Source organism: Eumetopias jubatus, unplaced genomic scaffold, assembly GCF_037043125.1.
Source record: "Eumetopias jubatus isolate StellerSeaLion01/CBP00866 unplaced genomic scaffold, mEumJub1_p1.0 scaffold_17, whole genome shotgun sequence".
In the NCBI taxonomy this organism is placed as follows: domain Eukaryota; kingdom Metazoa; phylum Chordata; class Mammalia; order Carnivora; family Otariidae; genus Eumetopias; species Eumetopias jubatus.
Genome location: NW_028274823.1, coordinates 67,380,718 through 67,401,753, shown reverse-complemented (window position 1 = coordinate 67,401,753; position 21,036 = coordinate 67,380,718). Strand labels below are relative to the sequence as shown.

The window sequence follows — 21,036 nt, the reverse complement described above, 5'->3', positions numbered from 1 at the left end:
CTTCTTTGCTCCCTTTGACCCTCTCCCTAGATGATCACATCTGTTCTCTGGTATTCAACATTTATCTCTTCAGTGAGAACTCTCACATTTTTATAGGTGTGCCCCGACCTTTCTGCAGAGCTCCAGACTTGTGCATCTAATACAGTACTTGGATGGCTCATAAGCGCCCTCAAACCCAAGTCCAAGCCTCAGTGCTGGATGTTCTTTTTAAAACCCATTCTGCTTCCGTTCCCTTCTTTACAGTTGTGTAAGCCAGAAACCTGGGAGTCATTCTCGACTCAACCCTTCTTCTCATCCTCCCCACAAGCTAATCCACCTGTTGATTTTCCTAAAACCACTGCCCAGGTCCTAGCCCTTGTCATGACTTCTGAGCGACCTTCCCCAGCTGCCAAAGGTCTCAACATGTTTCTGCATTATTCTTGTATTGGCACTTGGATTTTATATTTTCAGCCCTTAAACATCTGTCCCATCTCATTCCCCCTTGCGGGATGAGACATTAGGAAGGGCAGGGACCGTGGAAGTTTTCTTCACCATTGTACATCTCCCTTTCCACTTTCAGACAGGTGGAAGCTCAAATATTTTTTGAAGGAATGAAAAAAACGAATCAACTTTCTGGCTCAGAAGAAGTGTTGCCTCTGGCAAGCATGGGCACTGTTGTCACACTCAGCTTCCATATGGGTGTGAGATCCTGAGCATTTCCCCCAAAGAGGTTTGGGACACAGCTGTTCCACAGTCCTTTATGGTTTATATCTGGGGACCTTCCCTTGCTACAACCTCACTAATCAGCCCTCTAATGGTATTTATGAAGTAAATATTTGGGGATTATGGCTACCTTAAAAATGAAGTTCTGCTTTATTTTAAAAAAGAACAAAAATCTGAGTATTTTCATTGCGTAAAATATGAAGACATTCACTACAATTTGCCTATGGACATCTATTTGATTCAAATTTGCTTTTAGTTCTTTAATCATCATCAAATACTAATTAACTATGAATATGAGTAATAGTTAAGAACTTAGGTTCTGGATAAGTTCAAATTTCATTCTTTTGTTCATCAGCTCTATAGGACCTTGAGTAAATCATTTAACTTTTCTCAGTCTCCTCATTAATAAAAAAGAGATAGTATTACCTTATAGCATTGTTTTGGGGATTATATGTGGTTAAGTATGTAATGATCTTGCCTACTACCTGGCATAAGCAATCATTTGCTATGTCATGACTATTATTCATAAATAATTTTAGTAATACAGCAAAGTTCAATAGAAAGGGCAGTAGGTGGAGAATCAATCATCTTGAGTTCAAGTCCTAGTTCTACCAATCAAGCTGTGTGACAGTAGAAATGTCATTGACCTCTCTGAGTCTTGGAATATTCATCTGTAGAAGGTAGCAAACAAAATTGGCCTGCCCCAGTGCTCGCTTTGGCAGCACATATACAAAATTGGCCTGACCTCTCTAGAGGCTTGTTTGAAGGATTAAGTAAGAAAAATATGTAAAAGCAGTTTGTAAACTACAAATCTCTACATACTATGTACAAATCTGTATGGCTCTTGTAAGCCATTTGCTTTTCCCTTACATTAAAAATAGGATGGCCGTGACTTGGTATTAAAGAAAAGCGGGTGCAGGGTTCAGATAGCTCAAAATAAAACTGGTTCTAAAATGAAAAATAAAAGTTTTGATGTCACCATCTGAGACTCAGTGAAATTTGGCAGCATTCCATTTGCTTAGTTGTTTTGTTAAAAAAAAAAAAAAGGGCAGGCAGCAGGGCTATAAAAACTCTCAATATATTTGCAAATTGATTTTTCCAGAGCACACATTCAGTGTCCTGGAAATCCAGGTGGTATTCTTGAACTCATTTCCTAAGTTCACTTATGGAAGGTAAATAACCACCCTGGAGAGTACCGCGAGGCTTACAGTCAAATCACTGTTCTTTCCATCTGACGCATTAAGTTTGCTTTAGGCTGGAGTTATTTTCACATTCCTGTGACTTTTCTCTGAATTTCTCTCTTCTTTGAGTTGGGGAGCAAGTGAGCCAAAGCCCTGACTACTTCTTTACGGGGTGGGTTGTCATTTGAAGGCCTCTTGTACATTAGTGACCATGTCCTGTCTGTATTCATTTACTCAGAAGGACCTAGAAGAACAGCACGGTTGTATTTTTTTGGCGTCATTTACTCACAGATACTGGGTATATGTGGCTCTAGAAAAATGGCTTCCGCTGGTGGGGGCGACCTCCTTGGTTCTTTACAACCCAGAGTCTGACGCTGATCGAACCAGCTGGCGAACTTTGAGGCGCATATTGAAATTGACTGAACTCTTCTAGATTCATTTCACATATCACTTATAACTGCTTACGTAGACCAACTCAAGACTGCAGACTCATGCTTCATGTTTTATGCAGCTACTGTGTGTACATGTGTGTCTTGCCCCAGGTTGGGCTGTCAGGCATGCATGAGAAGTGGGTCCATTCTAGATACCGTGGCACTGATGCCGTGGGTCATTTTCTCCTGTCCCTTACCCTGCCTGAGAAGCAAGCCATGTTGATGTCTCCTGATTCAGCCCTGCCTCTCATCCTCACAGCCCGAGCCAGTGTCTATATAGTTTCATATTCGGTGTTCTGCTCATCCGTGATTGCCACCTCTGATTCATTCTCTGCTTGCCCCTCGAGCGAGTGATGCAGAATGTACATTCAATCACACCCCACCCCGCCCCGACACTTTGCACAGCTTTCCTTCTGCTTTTAGTGACAGGCCAGAATCCCTACAGAGAGGCTCATGAGGCCTGAAAACTCCCAGCTTTCCAGTCTCTGCCAACTAAACTGACCTGTTCTCATGGCTCCTCCCTCCTGCACCGCCCCCCCGCCCCCCACCGCCGGTCTGGTTTTTGCAGGGTGCTGCTATCTGCCTGGAGGGCTACCCTAGACACCGTCCAACTCCCCGCCTCCAGCCAGTCATGTCCCGTGCAGTCTTTTAAATCGGGCTTAAACATTGTTTCTCAAGGAATCCCTGCCTGTCACCTCAGACCCGGGTCAGGTCTTCCGTCAACGTGGTTGAGAGTGTTGGCTCTGGTGGCAGGTTGGTATCCTATTTCTGCCACTTTTAATTTATGTGACATTGGGCAATTTGGGCCCTGTTTCCTCCCTCTGACATTGGGATGATAAGGGCATCTCTCCAAAAGGGTTGGCTGTGAGAATTAAATGAAGAGCGGGGTGGAACACTTGGAGGCGTAATATGTAGTAAATATGATTATTTCCAGAATGTTCTGCAGTTCTTGGTAGTTGTCTCAGTGCCAGTAAATACGGATATGATCAATTAGGATGGGTTAACACTAAATCTCCACAATGTAAGCTCAGGGAGGGCAAGTACCACATGAAGTTGTTTAATAAGAGTTTCTCAGTACCTATGCAGAAAGCCTCATGAAAGGAAATGAAATAAATCTTGGCATGAATAAACACATGGTAAGGTTTTTTGAGAGGAAGGGGTTAGGAATTTATCTGGGCCTGCAGTAACAGGCACATACCCTCACCCCAATCCTAAATCTTGAGGAAAAAAAAAAGATGTGGTATATATACACAATGGAATATTACTCATTGATAAAAAAGAATAAAATCTTGTCATTTGCAACAACATGGAGCTAGAGAGTATTATGCTAAGCAAAATAAGCCAGAGAAACACAAATACCATATAATTTTACTCATATGTGGACTTTTAGAAACAAAACAAATGAGCAAGTGGGAAAAAAAAAAAAAGGAAGAGAGAGGCAAACCAGGAAACAGACTCTGAACTATGGAGAACAAACTGATGGTTGTTAGCAGAGGGGAGGTAGGTGGGGGATGGGTGAAATAGGTGATGGGGACTAGGGAATGTACTTGTGTGATGAGCACCAGGTGTGGAAATACTGAATCACTATATTGTACACCTGAAACCAATATCACACTATGTTAACTAACTGGAATTAAAATAAAAACTAAAAAAAAAAAAAAGGAGTTTATCTGGGCCTTAGTTACCTCACCTACAAAATTTAGGGCAATGAGACAAAGATTTCTCAGTTCCTCACCTCCACACTCAACACCAGGATTCTGGTAATTGGGGGACAGAAGATGTATGCAAGGCAAACTGGAATCTATTTGTTCTTTTCGTCTGGACCAATAGGGCTAACACAACTGCTCGTACGCAGCCCTCAAGAAATCATGCTACTTCACCTCACGGACTTAGCGAGAAGTTTTCAAATTTCTTTTCAAAGCTCCAACTGCTTTTTCACCTTTCAAGTGACCTTTCCTAACTGTAGCTATGTAGAAAATAATAGGATAATGTAAAATTTAGAAAACAATGTTAAAGAAAATATCCTCATCTATGAAGAAAAGTTCAATTCACACAAAGCTTACGAACCATTTAACTTAAAAAAAAAATAGTCCATTAACCTTCTATTTAATTTGCTTTGGTTTATATAAGATACACCAAGTAGTATATAGGGATCTCAGTCATTTCATTTAAACTTGGCAACCACTATACTTCAACCAAAATTAAATTGTCAGATGCCGTTCTGCTAAAACGGTGAAAGGCTGGATCTACACACATCTCAGAGCACATCTGTTAGAATTACTTGTTGCCAGACAGTTCTGTTAGTTGTAGAATGCTACCACATTGCACGTTGAGCCTCAGCTCTTTAGAGGAGACTCAAATGTCACTATTTACATTTGCTTCTGCAAACACCATTTACATTTAAATTCCTGACTAATTTGTGAGGAGAAAGTTTATGGACTGTGAACTGAGTTTTAGTGTGTGTATGGATGTGTACATAAATATAAAAATAACTCCAACTTCATACTGGGTATTCAAAGCTGGAATTCAGTGAAAAGGAGAGGGAGGCGGGCAGGGAGATGGGAATCACTTATCCAGTGAAATGAGAGGTTTCATAGGAAGTTAAGGCCGACTGTTGCCGGTATGAACACACCTATCGCCTTGACTAACCGTTTACTGTTATGAATGGCTCTTCTTTTCCACATGCCGGATTTCCTTCTTTGTTGTCTTCACCTTATAACCTTCTCCCTGCTGTAAAAAGGAATGTACCCATTAAGATTTCATAGTAAAAGAGTTTTAGTTATACAGCAGTTCCCATTCTGGTCCCTTGAGGCTGGATTAGGGTAAGTGAAACAGCTGAAAGCATTTTGTCACTTCATGTCCCAAAATACATGCAATCAATCTATTTGGCTTAACCACACAGCCTAGCATCACGGAGGCAAGCTAGAGAGCGCCGTCAGAATGAATACAGTAACATAACTATGCTTCACAAGAACGCAGTAGGTTAGTGATAAATAAAAGGTTAGTGATAATAAAAATAATAGTAATAAAATTTTAAAAAAGGTTAGTGATAAATTAAAAAAAAATGAGTAGCCTGTTCATTTCTTGTAGTAATCCTCACCAAAGCCCTCAAGGCACCCAAACCCCAATTCTAAAAAAAATTAGTAAATTATAATTTATTTCTTCTTAAGCCAACAGAATTTTAAGGGATCTGTTGTGTCGAGACGAAAGTTTCTCAGGAAAGCACCAATCATGAACTAAACACCATGGAAATGTTGATCTGAGGGACTTTTTTTTTTTTTAATCTGTGGAATTACCAGCCCCCTCCTCTTACTCCAAGCAGGCATCCATTTTCCATAAAACAAGACCTCTCTTCATTGAGCACCAGGGACACTTTTCTCCGGGAGCAAAGCTGTACAAATCCTCCACTTTTACTAACCACTTTATGACAGAAACGCAGGAGCCTTTCCACTTTTCTGAGCTAGTCTTGAGAAATTTTCAGTTCACTTTTTCTTACATAAACACAGGCTATTGGAGTTTCTATTTTCAAAATGAAAAGGGTAAAGATCTGAGAAAAGGAAAGAAATGACAAATAACCAGAGGTGTTTTGTCTGGGAGATGGAGACGCATTTGCTGAGTTACACTGCGCAGCGGTGAGTTTAGTTCTTTCACCTGCACACTGGAAATGGACTGTTATAAACCCAAAGAGGAGAGAACGCCCCTCAGGTTAAGAGGAGGGAATTCAGATTTCCCTGTAGAACATACTGGAAAGGGAAAATGTATTGGGATTTGATGTAAGGATCCTGAACTGAGCTCTTTTGCCGTTCTAACATTTAAACCCTATACATTTGCTGGAAGTGAGCGCCCTCTGTCCTGGTCCCAGGCAGGCAGCAGGTAAGGTAAAGGCGGAGGCGGTGGGCGGGGGGGGGGGCACTGCCCAGGGGGCTGGTGGTGATAGAGGGTTTTTATTCTATTTCTCTTACATGCTCAAACAAGCACATTCTACCCTCCATAAATGAACTTATCTCTGTGAAAACTCTGAAGACAGTAAAAAATATATAATGTTAAAGAAGGTTAAGAAGAAAAGTCTTTTTCCTTGACCCTGATCAAAAGCACAGGTTGTCAAAAGCAGCAAACACTTCAAGCTGCCACACTGCAGATGCCAGCCTGTTAGCAGCATGTTCTAGTGATTATCCTCTACTTTTTCTTTGGCAGCCCCTCTCCATTACCATGTCATCATGTTTTCTGTCTTGTGGGATAGCAATTCGTCTTATTATTTTCCGAGTGATCTGTAGGAAGCAATAGTGAGAAGTAGAGATTTTCCTGTTTTCTATTTTAAGAGGTGACACTACAGCAAACAAACAGTAGGAAATCTAAATTCCAAGAGAAGCATAAAATCCTAATGATGATTACTTTTCTGGTGATGAGGTTGCCTTCTTCATCAGTAAATTGCTCTTCTGTGACAGATTCACCAGGAATGCTTTTTGCTTCCTCTCCCTAAAGGATGTGGCATAGAGATTAGCAACTTACTAGATGGACAGATCTCCACACCACTCCACACACCACACACATGCTCTGCGGATTTTTAGAAAAAGAAAGTATAAATTCTACTTGCTTCTCCAGGACAAGGGGAAAAGGCGGACTCCTCTGATGGTTATTTAGCAGCCAACAACATTCAAAGCACTAAACCTCAGGTATGTAACAAGAATGATGGCTAGCAGCTAACTCCAAGAAGGCAGAATGATAAAACACAGTTATATGTTGATATACGAACCAAAAGTTTTCATTTGTTGAAAAAAATTAGCCAATGATTAGAGCTCTGGTTAGATCATCTCATTTTGATCACAGTGTTTCTTGATTAGTCCTACCAAATCTCTCAAATAATTTTTGGGTTGCATTGTGCTTAATCTAAATTAAGATGGTACCTTAGTCGGGGCATTATATTTATTGCCCTTGTCAGGTTTTGTTTTTTTTTCATTTAAAAATTCATTTACTAAGGGTAACATAGACTTTTTTATAAGCAAAGTTCAGGGTACAGAGAAAATCTTGTTTATTTTCCTTTAAAACCGAGCCTTTTGTAGGTCAAAATAAATGGGAATGACTCTGATGAAGTGCGTAGTTTCTGACTACTATTTTCAAGTGAAAGGGTCTTCTGTGATGATAGATCATCTAATCTCCACGGCTACAGACAAAGAAAAGATCAGTACTAAAGGAATTTAAAACAATGTTATCTTTCCGTTAGTGACTGCTAACTGATTTAGAAAAGGAAACTGTCAAAGATCTTCCTCTGGTGACTTTTAAAAAATGGAATAAAGTCTTAACTCCCCAAGGCGGGCTCCTATTTTCCAGCTTGGCAGATTTGGATGGCTCCTTAATCTCTCCCTATTGGCTCTATAATTGCATAAGAAAAACCACTCAGCAAAAATAGGGCCGTATTTGCAATATATCACCTTCTAGTGCCACATATAGTTTGGGGGAACAGGGACAAACATCTTAAGTGCAGACCTACTCTAGGGACTTAGTGACCTGCTAGTCAGACTTCTTGTTGAAAAGGTGGCCTGGATAATGCTATAGAACAGTGTACTGCAGTTGTTCACCTGCAGCTGTTTTAGGGAAAATGGCGGATCACAGAGACGACAGCTACATTTCTGGGAGAGCCAGGATTCTAACTCTTTCAGTGTCATTGGTCTGGAAAAGGTAGTAGTTCTGCTAATTTTGTCAGCACCAGCCAATGGTTAGAAAGTTCTATGATTGTTTTATGTCACAGCCAGTAGAAAGGCAGTGTAAAGACTAAAACATTGTCTTGTTTGGCTAAAAAATTCCGTTTTTTCATTCTTTTCTTTTTACAGTGCCTTTATATTCTTACAGATTGTAGGCTGACAGTTCATGATTGGGTAAGACATGGACTCATTTTCTTCACTGTGGTATAGAAAAATAAGATGGGGGGCACCTGGGTGGCTCAGTCAGTTAAACGTCTGCCTTTGGCTTGGATCATGATCCCAGGGTCCTGGGATCGAGCCCCGCATTGGGCTCCCTGCTCAGCCGAGAGTCTGCTTCTCCCTCTGCCCCTCCCCCTGCTCATGCTTGCGAGCGCTCTCTCTCTCTCTCTCTGAAATAAATAAATCTTTAAAAGAAAAATAAGATGTTTCTTGCTGCTCATGTTTAGCTCCTTTGGATCTTGCTTATGGTCAGTTTCAATTAGCACAGTTAAGAGGGAGAAGGGAATTGGAAAAATGTAGAGGTCTCATGCTTAAATATACTAAAATCTGCAACAAGTTTTAATAATTCCTGTGGTTGTGAAAAAAAAATTTCATTTTATTTTAAAAGTAAAGGCATAGGGGTGCCTGCTGGCTCAGTCAGGTAAGTGTCCAACTCGATCTCAGCTCAGGCCTTAATCTCATGGTCGTGAGTTCAAGCCCTGCATTGAGCTCCACACTGGGTATGGAGCCTACATTAAAAAAAAAAAAAAAGTAAAGGCATAAAGACATCAAAAAAGCCAATAAAAGGTCATGAAAGATTTCCCTCTAGTTTAAAAATGAATAAATGAGATATTTTTTGAGCTAACTCAGGGAAATGTCCGGCTCTTTGCATGTTAGCTAATTTGAGGATCCCAGGAAAACCCAGTAAAACAGAATCCTATTGGATAAGTTATGAATGTACTCTTTAGCAGGGAATGATGCCAGTTAACTGGACAGTCGCTGAGAGGAATGTGAAATAAGGTATATTTATAAACATAGCGAATACATAGAAGAATTTTGATTTATATTAATAGCCTTAGAAAAAAGCAAAGTCCTATTTATAAATAACAAGCCCTATAAGTTGTTGAGATCTACTCTGGCATGTGGGCATTTTCATGTTTCCTACTGAAAATTCATACTGCTTATGTACCGTTAAAGATAAAGATGCCTCTCTTAATCTTAAGTGGCCATTAAATACAGTCAATTAGTGCTTTAATAAGGCCAAAGTAAGTTGCGTGGTGATGTGGAAACTCACTAAAGTGGGGGAGTGGATTAGTGAGGGGTTGATTAGATAAAGAGGGAAGACAGAAAGGAGTCGGGAAACATGGTTTAAAAAAAAAAATCATCCATCTTTAATTCTGTCAAGTATATCAGAGACCAAGTATTACCCAGGAGAGGTCTTTTTTGGGCCTTTCTTTAATGACAGAAAATAATCTCTAATTAGTTCCTAAAGTTCTAGAAAACAGTTTGTACTTTGAACTGAGCAAAAGTTCCCCCCAGGTCTTGTGGATGGCATTATTTTTGGCAATACCACCCCCCCCACACTTTTTTCTTTCCTGTTTCAAAGGAAAATTACAGCACATATGGTGTCACAGTATCATCCCTGGTGGCCACCTTAATGAAGACTAGCTGTTCTTCCCCTTGGACCTCTGCTGGAAGCATTGCATTTCATAATTTTTATTCCTCTGTCCTTGAATAAAAGGAAGGAATAACAGTATGAGATGTACCAATGGGCTCTGATGTCTATAACATTAGGACTTAAACTTTCCCGCCAAATGGGATGGATATCACATTTGTGACATATATAACTTAGCAAGTTACTAAGCAGTATGTGATGGTATAACCCATTATTATATTCTGAGAAACCCACTTGCTGGGCATGTGTGTATGCATGCACATAACGTACATGTACATTTTATATACATATCAATACATGTACATAAAAATAATCTGAAGCTCATGAACAGTGGTTACCTCTGTGAAATGGAATGAGCAGATCAAACTTTATATACTTTTGACTGATGATTTGGGGAAAACTTATATGGTTAGTAAAAAAATTCAGAAGTAGAAATAAAAATACAGCTGAATTATATGATAAAAATTCAGTTATTTGAATCTTACCAAACTTCCCAATAGTTTGGCTGTGAGTTAATGTTTTTGCCTTTGTAATCACTGACTTAGCAAATACTATAAACAACCTCACAGGACTAGTTAATTTACTCGAGCTGCTTCTAAGCATTTGAAACCACCGTGATATTATCAAATTATATAAAAATAAATGGATGTGCTTATAAAATCTAAAACTCCCCCCACAATTAGAAGAGTTTGTTCACTTGGCTCATTCCTTAGGGACTTGAAAATAGTAAACGAAAAACAAAAATTAAAAAAACGAACTTCAGAAGAAATGGGTGAACCTGCATATGAAATCGAAGAGAAAAACCATAAAATTATACTTTCACTCCATCAGTTGTACAAACTGAATGGCTAAGAAGATGGATTGGCCTCGACTTGCAGTCATGAAGCCCTGAGCCCATCTCCTGCAGGTGTGGACACTGCAGCCCAAGCTAGCTCGGGGAGGGACGGAACAACCCCAAAGTGGTTTTCAACTCTGAGAGCCTGAGTGCTAGAGGGCTTACTATGGCAAACAGTCTAAATATGCTGGTCCGGCCCAAGGCTGGACAACCTCCGTGAAGAAGGCCAAATACTCAGCATTCCAGTCCCATCAGATAATTTCCAGGAGAGACAGCCCACGGTGGCCCTGTTCCATGCCACTGGAAACGTTTAAGTGGCCAAGTGCCTAATTTGGTCTAGGAAAAGTTATTCCTTTATAATTTGTTCTGGAAAAGAAAGAACTTAGCAAGGAGGGACAAGCAGGTAGAAGGCACTGCACTGGAGGGCTGGAGAGCAGGCTGGGGGGTCCCAGACTGCTTGCTGCCCTGCTGTGTGCTTTTGGGTAAAGCCAACCGTTCTCTAGTCCCTCGGTTTTGTCATCTCAGAAAAGAAGTGATTTTAGCATCAATGATCCATTTCCATCCTAACACTCTTCTATTATGCTTTTGGCAGGGGTGTTTTCCGTGTCACAAGTACTGTATACTACAGCAATTTCAAGCTCTTTTAACATGAGAAAGATACCAACATATAGAGTGAAGAGAAAAGCAAGAGAAGTGTGATCCTTTCCAACAGCCCCAAAAATGTGAACAGAAACCAAGTAACTGGATCCTTATATGCGTAATTTCTAATGATTTTTGTGATACCTAATTAGAGCTACTTTTGCTAGCTTTCCCGGTTTTTCCAAGTTTGTTTGATTCGGTTGTTTATACAATGCTCTCTTCACTTATAAAACCCATGCTCTGGTCATTCCACTCAACCTCCCTAAAATTACACTAACTTCAAGAAGTGGGGAGTTGGGGAGAACAGACCCCTCTGTTTTATGAAGCCATCATAGTATAATTTTCTCTTTTAAACCTAAGCTCTTAATAAAAATGTTTATATATTACACATAATTATATATTAAGTTCAAATATATAAATAACACATTCTGACAAAATGGCTTAAAAGCTAACTTGCCAATATATGTCTAGAATTCTAGAAGACCAAGAGAAGTAACCCTCATTGATTTGGTGGGTTTTGTGTTTTTATTGTTTTGTTTTTGTGTTCTTCAGAGTAAAACTTCTTTATCCTCTCCCTCTCACTTCTTTTTTGCAGGATTCTGTTTATTTTCTTCTGCCCTATATAGAGGAGATTCAACTTATATAATGAGCAGCTTTTATAAGGAATGAGGTAGATCTGGAGGCCACATGAGTGAGTATGTCGTATGTTAAGCATAAAAAGCAAGTTACAAATGATATGTCTGGTGCACTTTTTCTGGTCGTTTCACTTTAAAATATCATTTCTTGAAGACGTTGATTCTGGGAAGGGCAAAGCCTGACTGAGCAAAGAGTATATAGTTTTAATTCCTTCAGAAAACCTGTATTAAGTATTTCTTTCCCCTAATCCCAGGGAATGTGTGGGAGGTGACTGATTATGAAGATTTTATAAGCAGGGTGAATACTTGCAAATATGCTGGATACCAAGTAGTAATTTGGCTTGCCTAGATGGAATTGTCAAAGTGATTCATGCTTTTTTTTTTTTTTTAATATAGATAGCTGTCCACTGATTGATTTAGGGATAGTTTCAGATTTAGACAAGGACTTACTTTCTTCTCTAATGCTTCCAGAGCCTGAGAAAACCTCTACTAGAGCAGATTTGGCAGATTTTCTTCTCTTCTTTCAACTGATCTACGTGAAAAGTACAAGCAGCAGGAGTTTTAGATACCTAAGCCAACTTCTCTGCTCTCTCATGGGTCTCCTGACACTTTGGAAAGGGATGATAAATCTGATAAATGGTTTTCAATAGATATTTCCCTTCCTTTCCTTCTTTCCAGAGCTGTCAACCAAGGAGCCTCAAGTTATTCGGACCACATTCAAAGGCCTGTGTGTTGAAAATGGCTGCCTGGTTTCTGCAGTCAATTATTCTAACATCAGGAAATTTCTCTCTAAAGACAGAGTCGAGTAATGAAGACAAGCAGCAGACTGTGGGAAGCGTTCTGCCCGACCCGACCAGGCATATAAAGTCAGTGCTTCCAAAGGCCTTTGTGGCGGAAATGAAGGTTTATTCATTGCGTTCAACTGTGCTGCAACAGGGGGAGGATAAGATTTTTACGTCCAGTAAAAAATGCCTCCTATGCTGACTTAAAAATACAGCCTGATTTTCCGTACGTTAGTCAAGTCGAAAGCCTTTTCAGAAGGTTTTGCCTGATTTTGTTTATGGCACATACATCCATGCCAGGCTATAACTCCAAATCCTCAGCTACTGATTGGTAACAAAGAACTGGTTTTTCCTCAAGAGCTGTTCAGGCAGTAGGAATTTGAGACCCAGGAGGGAGCCTTTTCATTATTTCATTGTCTTTCTCCATCGGACCTCCTACCTCATGTGGCCTCTGACGTTTCCACTGACCGTTTCATTTGATACGAACTGTTCTCTCACCAAGACAAAACCTTTGTTCACATACAAGACTTTTCCAGGGAAGGCAGGATACAAATGCCAAGAATTCTCAGACAAAATTACAGCTGCCACAAGTCAGACACAGGCCTAGACTGAATACTCACTACCATACAAACACGACCCTTTCCTCTTGGTGGTGGTTCTTACAAGCTTTCGGATGTGCAAAGAAGCATCTATAGAGCGATTACTTATCAAGCCTGCTGAATTCTCAAGGCCACAAGGGAGGACTTTCTAATCCCACAGCAATGCCCCATCACGATCCGGCTACAGGATACCTTTATAATCAAACGCCGGCGAATAACGCGGGTAGTGACTCTCCGTTCTTCCTCTGAGCTCGAATCACTCTCACTGTCTTTCAAGTCCTGATAAATGCATTTTTTAGGATAATTTTACCATCACATTTAAAATAAAAGACATTCTGAGAAAGGAAATCAAAAAAGAATTACTTTCACTTGCTGGTTTTCCCTGCTAAGGAACATCACGATATGTATTTGTGAGAATCTTAAAAAAAATTTAAGTGGAAGAAAATTTTGAGCAGGATCCTAAATGAAATGACTCTGTATAGGTATGTATTACGTGTGTATGTGAATTAATACATATATTTAATTACATTGATCTTTGTGTGCATATATATGGTAAAGATCAATGTAATTAAATAAAAATAATTATAAGAGACATTTTGGTATCAGAAACTACACGCTACTCATTATTAGTTTGAAGAGCACTAATATTCATTTAAAACTCATTTTAAATCTCTATACATTTGACCTGAATGGCCATGCTTCACTTGATCTACAGAAAGAGGCAGAGCATCTGATTTTTATGAAATTTTGGTCAGATTTGACAACTTTATCAAAAGCTATTTTGAACTTCATAAAAAAGTAAAGAATTGACATCAGTAGAATTTGCCACATGTATTTATATTGGGAGATTTTTAGCAGCATAATTGGCTCCCAACACACAATCGGTGCTCAGTAAGAGCTTATGCAAATGAATGAAGGCATAATGTAAAACATGTAAAAACTTGGAGTCTTATTTTAAAGATCTCATATGAAACGAGGACAGAAAAAACATCTGACAGACAAGAAGACGGTATAGACAAGAATACAAGAAGTACACAAAATATTAATTTTTAGGCAATAAAGATGAGAAAAAGGGAAAAATATCTCTGGCTTCTACTGAAGTGTCATGGTGAAGACTATTTACTGACTGATTTTATCTCTAAATTTTAATGGTGGAATTCTGAAAATAGTTCTGGCATTTTATTTTCTAAGTGTGCTAGTTGCCCCAAATCTGAGAGTCCTGGAGATAGAAACTGCAGTTAATATCCATTGGAAAAATCAGCGGCAGTGTTGGTAAAAATAGGGGGAAAAAAGTAAAATTGTTACAGGAGGTACAAGTGTTAGCTAAAGTGATTGTCAAATGTTGTCAATGGGGCGCCTGGGTGGCTCAGTCATTAAGCATCTGCCTTGGTCTGAGATCAAGCCCCGTGTAGGGCTCCTTGCTCAGCGGGAAGCCTGCTTCTCCCTCCCCCACTCCCCCTGCTTGTGTTCTTGCTCTCGCTATCTCTATCAAATAAATGAATAAAATATTAAAAAAAATGTGGCAGAAAGTAATAAACCAGGGTTTCTTTAAAAAATGTTGTCAAATAGATAATAAAGTAGACCATTTTTCACCCAAGGTACACTTAACAAATACTTTAAAATATAATATCAACCCTAACGCTGTAAGAAATTTCACCTGAACAAAATACCCTACTGAATAATACGGTGTCAAAAGGAAAGAGTTTTCAAGTTTCTGATTCCTTGCAAAGATATTGGCTGCTAAATTCCCTCTTAACTTTTAAAATGTTTTAGAAAAGATTGTAAATTCAGAAAACTTACAATGATCCCAGTATTGTGAAAGGAGGCACTGAAACAGCTCAAAAAGGCAGAAAACGTAAGAGGAATTCACATTGTGAAAGAAAAGAATTGCCAATCAGCGTTCAGGGATCAACAGATTAGATGAGGCAAAAGCGAAAATTCAATCTGAATTATTCATACACAGAATTGTAAACTGGGGAAAGGTTTTCACTTGGGTAAATTGAAAAGCAGAACATATGTTAATGCCAACACTAACAAACCTAGACATCAATTGCATTACATTCCTATCCAGAAACATCTGAGACTAGTCCCTTTCAGAAAGAAAAATGGCCATTTGGCCAACGTTTTAGTTTCCACTTTCTGCCTCAAGTCTCTGCTAATCTGAAGGTGAAAGGGAGAGAGAAGATGGTAGTAGAATCTTGATCAGGATTCCTTTTAGAGAATTCTCTAGAATTGGCGAAGAGCGTAACTAGTAGACAGACAAACGGGAGTGTTTCAGTATGGCTTGCCATGGGTCACTGCATGGAAAGAGGTGGAAAAGAGCAGAAGTTTACCTTGTAACAGCAAGCCGTCATCCGTGTAAGAGCCGCACCCGGACTTTTGACCTGATTTTTTAGGGGACAAAAAGGGGACTGTTTTCTGAGACCATACATCAGATGACTACTCTACTGTGGTCTAGCCAAAAAGGACACATCCTGAACATTTTGGGATTTCTGGTGAGATCAGAAAGTCCCAGAAACTTAAACTCCATTAAGAACTTTTATGCTCCTGAAAACTTTTTAGGCATTAGAGTAGGACCTGTAACCAATACCAAAAGCACGATCTCGTAAGCAATTTGAAAACACTTTCTAAGAGTAATTATGTTCCAGTACTGATGAACTCAGCTGAGCTTCCATTCAGGGTTAAGACTTTCATTTCAGACCCTCTTTTGCCTTCTCTCCGGTTCCCCAGTGGCCAATGTGTCCACACGTGCACACACCCAAGTGCTTATTTATATTTAGATCATCATTTGATTTCAGAGCTTCTCTACGGCTTTTTAATAGTAAACTTTCATAGTTAAGACATCACAGTGTTACTGCTTCCTTCTGTATTTTGTGGACTCATTTTAAAAAGGGAACATCCAAGGTCACACTGCTTAAATATGCTAAGAATTAACTGAACGAAATCAATATTCAAAACCCATTTGTCAGGAAGTGAAAGGAAGGCCTGAGAATTTTACTTCCTCTCACTTTCCCTCCTAACACGCGGGAAAGTGGTCAAAAGATAGCCTGCAGAAGGGAAAAGGGAAGGATATGATTAACTGATCAGCTGATCATTAGCTCCTGAGTGACTGGGAGTTTACTAATAAAGTTTTTGTAAACCACGACTTAAGCATGGACTTGCTATTTTATGAAAGACTTATTTTGTTTTGTTTTAATCCCAAAATAAAAAAATCCCTACTGCAGTAGGTCTTAAGCACCATTGGATGTTTTAGGGAAAACTGCAAGTGCTATGATTCCAAGATGTCCACGTCTCAGCTTACACCTACTGCATGGTTCAGGAAAAGACACGACTGAGAAAGCAAAAAGCAGTAAAAAAAAAAAAATGTAGGAAATGGAACTAATTTTTATTTTCTTATATCCATCTATGAATTATAAATTTCAGTTCAAAATTTTTTAATATCTAAAAGTGGTAAACCTCAAAGAATGAAAAAAATCCATTAGATGTAAATATGTTTTAAGTACAAAGTGCAAGCAAATAATTTATGACAGTAAGGCTTTAAAATTATTGAAAACAAATACTAAGATAATTATCAACTTAGATAAACAAAGGATTAAAATGATACCTCTAACTTCAAATTTCTAAATGTCAACCAACAGTGGTATATACCCACCTCACTTTGGGCTTGGGCCCTGGGTTTCTTTAATTTTTAAAACATGCTTTCAGACAACAGACCTTATACGGTAGAACTCGTAGATGGGTCACATGCTATAAACTCTTTAAATTATGCAGAAGAACCAGGAAAAGTCAGAATAATTATCCTCCTTCCATAAGAAAGAAGACTGGGCTGGGAGTTAGGAAACCCAAATTCAAATCCTAGACAAAATTACCACTGGACCTTAAGCATAACATCTCCGTAGTTCTTTTTTTCTCCTGAAAAATGGCTGAAGAGATGCTTCTCCCTTTTTTCTACTCAGTGAATGAAAAATATAATCAAATAGTATGTGTTTTACCTAGAACTTTCTTCAGCCCCGCCGTTAGTGTTAGCACTGATACTTTGGAAATAGTAAAGAATCTTGGGCCCAGGGTTACAAGACTAATCAAAGGACGTGAAGCATCAGTACGCTTGGCTTAACCGACAGTGTATCGGATACCTGGACTGCATACCTTTTGCTCAGACCCACTGGACCCCTCTTCTTCGTGCAGGTTAAGCCTTGGCTTGCCATCTGCAGGAGTCCTACTCATCTTTTTCATGCTGACAGGCACACAGGGTTTAGGCTCTTCAATTACAAACTTGCTGGTTTCTTCTAGAGCTTTCTGATAGGCTGCTAGTGATGATGCTGGTTCCTCCACACGACCCGATCCATGTATTTTTGGTTTCAGAGTTTCCTTAGCACTCTGTTTCCCTACATCATTTTGGGATTCTGGAAAGTAGGATTTTGTCTTTGCCTCTGGAGTGACTTCTGCATGGCTCCCGTTTGCTTCAAATTTCCCAGGTTCTCCTTTGAGATATGAGGTAATAGAATCTCGACACTGATCAGGGCTGCAAAAGAGAAAATGTGGAAATTTATGATGGTAATACATGGCTGAAAATGGGCTTTAGAAGCTCTAAATTTTAACCACCATGTTTTAAATCACTTTTATAGGCATAAAATAGAAAGGCATGAAAAATCTGATGTGTGAGGGGCGATCACGGGTTTGGGTTTGGGGGTGAGGACTCAGGTTTCCCCCACACCCCAATTCCCAAACTGCCTAGCTATGCTGCCCTTGTTTCTGTTTTGTTTTGTTTAACTGCACTGCTACAGCTACTTGGATTTGAGATTTTTAAGAGTCATCCCGAGAGGTTCACGGACAGACCCAGAGTTCCAGACCCACCGATCTACAAGAGAAGGAGGATACTGCAAAAGGCTTTCGCATTGCCAATGGAAAAAACTGCTGGCCGAGAATCAGATGCATTCCTGTTGGGAGAGCTCTGGCAACCCCAAGCATCCCACATTCCAGTCTTTGGATGGGTTTCTAGTTGTGAATCTGCCATCCTGATTTTGCAACCCTCACCCCCTTACTCAGGTCTCCTCCTTCCCCTCCCCTGACCTCTGCTGACTCATGCTGGTGAGCGGGTGTTGGTGCTCACCTGTCACTTCTCTGTTCTGTGAGGACTATTTTCCTTTCAACTGTTAACAATCTTTTTCTTCCAATACTTTCTTTTTCTTTTTTTTTTAAGATTTTATTTATTTATTTGACAGAGAGAGACAGCGAGAGCAGGAACACAAGCAGGGGGAGCGGGAGAGGGAGAAGCAGGCCTCCCGCCGAGCAGGGAGCCCGATGCGGGACTCGATCCCAGGACCCCGGGACCACGACCCGAGCTGAAGGCAGACGCCCAACGACTGAGCCACCCATGCGCCCATTCCAATACTTTCTTTTAAATTGATTTCTAGGTTTTACTAGTATCAGGATAGACTTTTATTTTCTAGCTTGTGCACTGTTTTTAGTGTCTTTATTACCTGTAGAATTCTGAAGGTGGTAACTAGCACAATATTTTATATGCATGATACATATATATCATGCAAATGTCTGTAAGTATGTGTGTATTCTTATAAATCAAATTCTGATTATATATAAACAGCCCCCAATCAACGGCACACCCTATTCCATATGTGTAAGGATTTTGGTCCCAGCACAGTGTGAAGATGCTATCATCTAAATGTATCTATTTCCTGCTATGCAACTATACATTACGTGACTATATTAGAACACAGACATCAAAATTAGTACTATTTGTTGTCTTTGCAACAGTCTGGTAGGCTGAACACAGAATTCTTTGGACTTAGCATTCTTCTAAAGGAATCTTCTAGACTCCTTTTTTGCAAAATGTTATAAACTCCCTCTTTGGGAATCTTTATCGAGCAAGAAGCTTATCAGCAATATGAAAATATTAAATATGGTTATGAAAGAAATTTAAGTTGGATGCAAAAAACCCTGAGGTTATCACTAGTTGCCACTGAAGTAAAATATATTTTAGTCTGATGTATGCATAAATAAAAATAATGCCAACTAGTACTGAGAGACTATTTGTACCAGTCATCCGGTAGCCATTCTATAGGCTTTCTTTTTCAATCTGTAAACCTGCTTGAGGAAAGCAGCAGTATTCCAGTTTTTAAAGCTGATTAGACTGACATTCTTAGAGCTTAGAAACGCATCCAGAGTCACAAAGTGCAAACCTAATGCTGGTGGGATTTGAACCAATATCTGAAGGACACTAGATTCTCACCTTCCTAGAGTAAGTCCACTATAAAAAAGAACTAGATTCATGATTAGGGAATTAGTTTGGTTGTAATCAAATTTCCACCACGGCAATATTATTTGGAGTGAAGAATTACATATGCAATGTTGCAAATTACATAAAATGTTCATGTAGGAAAAAAAGAAGGATATACAATGTTAGGTGTTTCCTTGGCACGGTAGGAGGACTGATGACTTTTCTTTTTGCTTCTCTGCATTTTCTACATTAAGACATTTAGAAAAATGTATGTAAAAGAAATTTTAAAAATCTCAAATTTTAGTGGCTATTGCTAGATGATGGGGTTTTGACTTTTTACATCTGTGTTTTAAAGTTTGCATAATAAGCATATTACGTTTGAAGTCAGGAAACAACAGAAATGTTCATATTTCTAAAAGACATGGGGTTTTATTTATTATATTATTTTGAAAGTGCATTACTTATTGGCTTTGTGAAAAGAATAATGCAAGTAATAAACTCGAAAAGAGCAGTCTTCTAAAGTAAACATATATACATCTTTGGCATGCATGTAAAACTGTTTGCATTTTACTTCAGGCTTTCAGTAGTTGTTTTCTTGTTTTGTTTTGTTTATTTATTTTTTTTAGTAGGCTCCACACCCAGCGTGGAGCCCAGCAGGGGGCTGGAACTCATGACTGTGATTTCTTGAACTTACAACCGTGATTTCAAGAACTGAGCTGCGATCAAGAGTCGGATGTCATGTAACTTTCCCTCTCCAGATTAGCAGAATGAACCAACCTTTAAGGCAGGTATTATCCCCAAACTGGAATGGTGATTTAGAAAAAGAGTAATTGCTAAAAAGCAGGTATTTAAAACAAACAACTAACATGTAACCTGTGAGTCACTTTTCTTTTTTCTGAAATGGAGCCATACCTGTCATCCAGCCGTTCTAGTAACCCACCAGTTATTCTTCGAGCTTGAGCAGGGCACTCTAGGTTTCCACTTGATGTCTCGTTCTGCCAACCTGAAATTGAAGACATTTCCAGTTCTGCTTGCTGAACACGTTTAAGAATAGCCTGTACTTTTTCTTCTGTCATCTCCTCAGACTCTACTCCTTCTTCAAGTTGAATGTCCTCAAATAGAGATTTGAGTTTTTCTTCCGTCATCTCCTCATCAGGACCAGATTTTCCTTTCTCTTGCTGCTCAGAGCTTACTCCTATTTTACTAGGCTGTTTGAATGGCTCTGCTGGTTTAACAACTTTTGGGACCCCAGCCATACTTCCGAGGTATTGAGGATACTCACTCAGACATACATTCTCCAACTGGCTCTCATCTACATCCACTGCATCAGGCATTTCTGTTAAAGGCATTGAGTCTTCGAGTTTGCTGTCTTCTAAGGAAGTGTCTTCTGCAGTTACAACTGGAGGTCCATCTGCTGAATTCTCTATGTTCCCCTGGGAAGGCACTAGCCCATCACTCAGTCTACTGGGGGTTCTAAGGGGAGACTCTATGCTAGAGATATCACTAAAATAATCATCTTGCTGGAAAGGGGTGGGTGGTGTGTAGTGCAACCCTGTGGGAGTTTCCAGTTCCACTTGAAGGGAAGGATAACCTATGGAAGACAGTACATTTGGACTGACTGGAACGATTTAGAGTACAGCAAAC

At 39.4% G+C, this 21,036-nt stretch overlaps 1 protein-coding gene across 1 annotated transcript in view; it reads right to left on the bottom strand.

Annotated features, from left to right (window-relative positions):
• Positions 1-21,036, bottom strand: part of ANK3 (ankyrin 3) — a 251,108-nt gene that overhangs the window by 6,333 nt on the left and 223,739 nt on the right. The window contains exons 44-50 of the mRNA XM_088019888.1: positions 20,305-20,395; positions 17,304-17,679; positions 15,491-15,541; positions 13,350-13,436; positions 6,707-6,790; positions 6,523-6,582; positions 4,964-5,044 (exon numbers count right to left, since the gene is read on the bottom strand). Coding sequence (XP_087876014.1) covers positions 4,973-5,044; positions 6,523-6,582; positions 6,707-6,790; positions 13,350-13,436; positions 15,491-15,541; positions 17,304-17,679; positions 20,305-20,395 — 821 coding nt within the window. The 3' untranslated portion in view covers positions 4,964-4,972. The remainder of the gene's footprint in view (positions 1-4,963; positions 5,045-6,522; positions 6,583-6,706; positions 6,791-13,349; positions 13,437-15,490; positions 15,542-17,303; positions 17,680-20,304; positions 20,396-21,036) is intronic.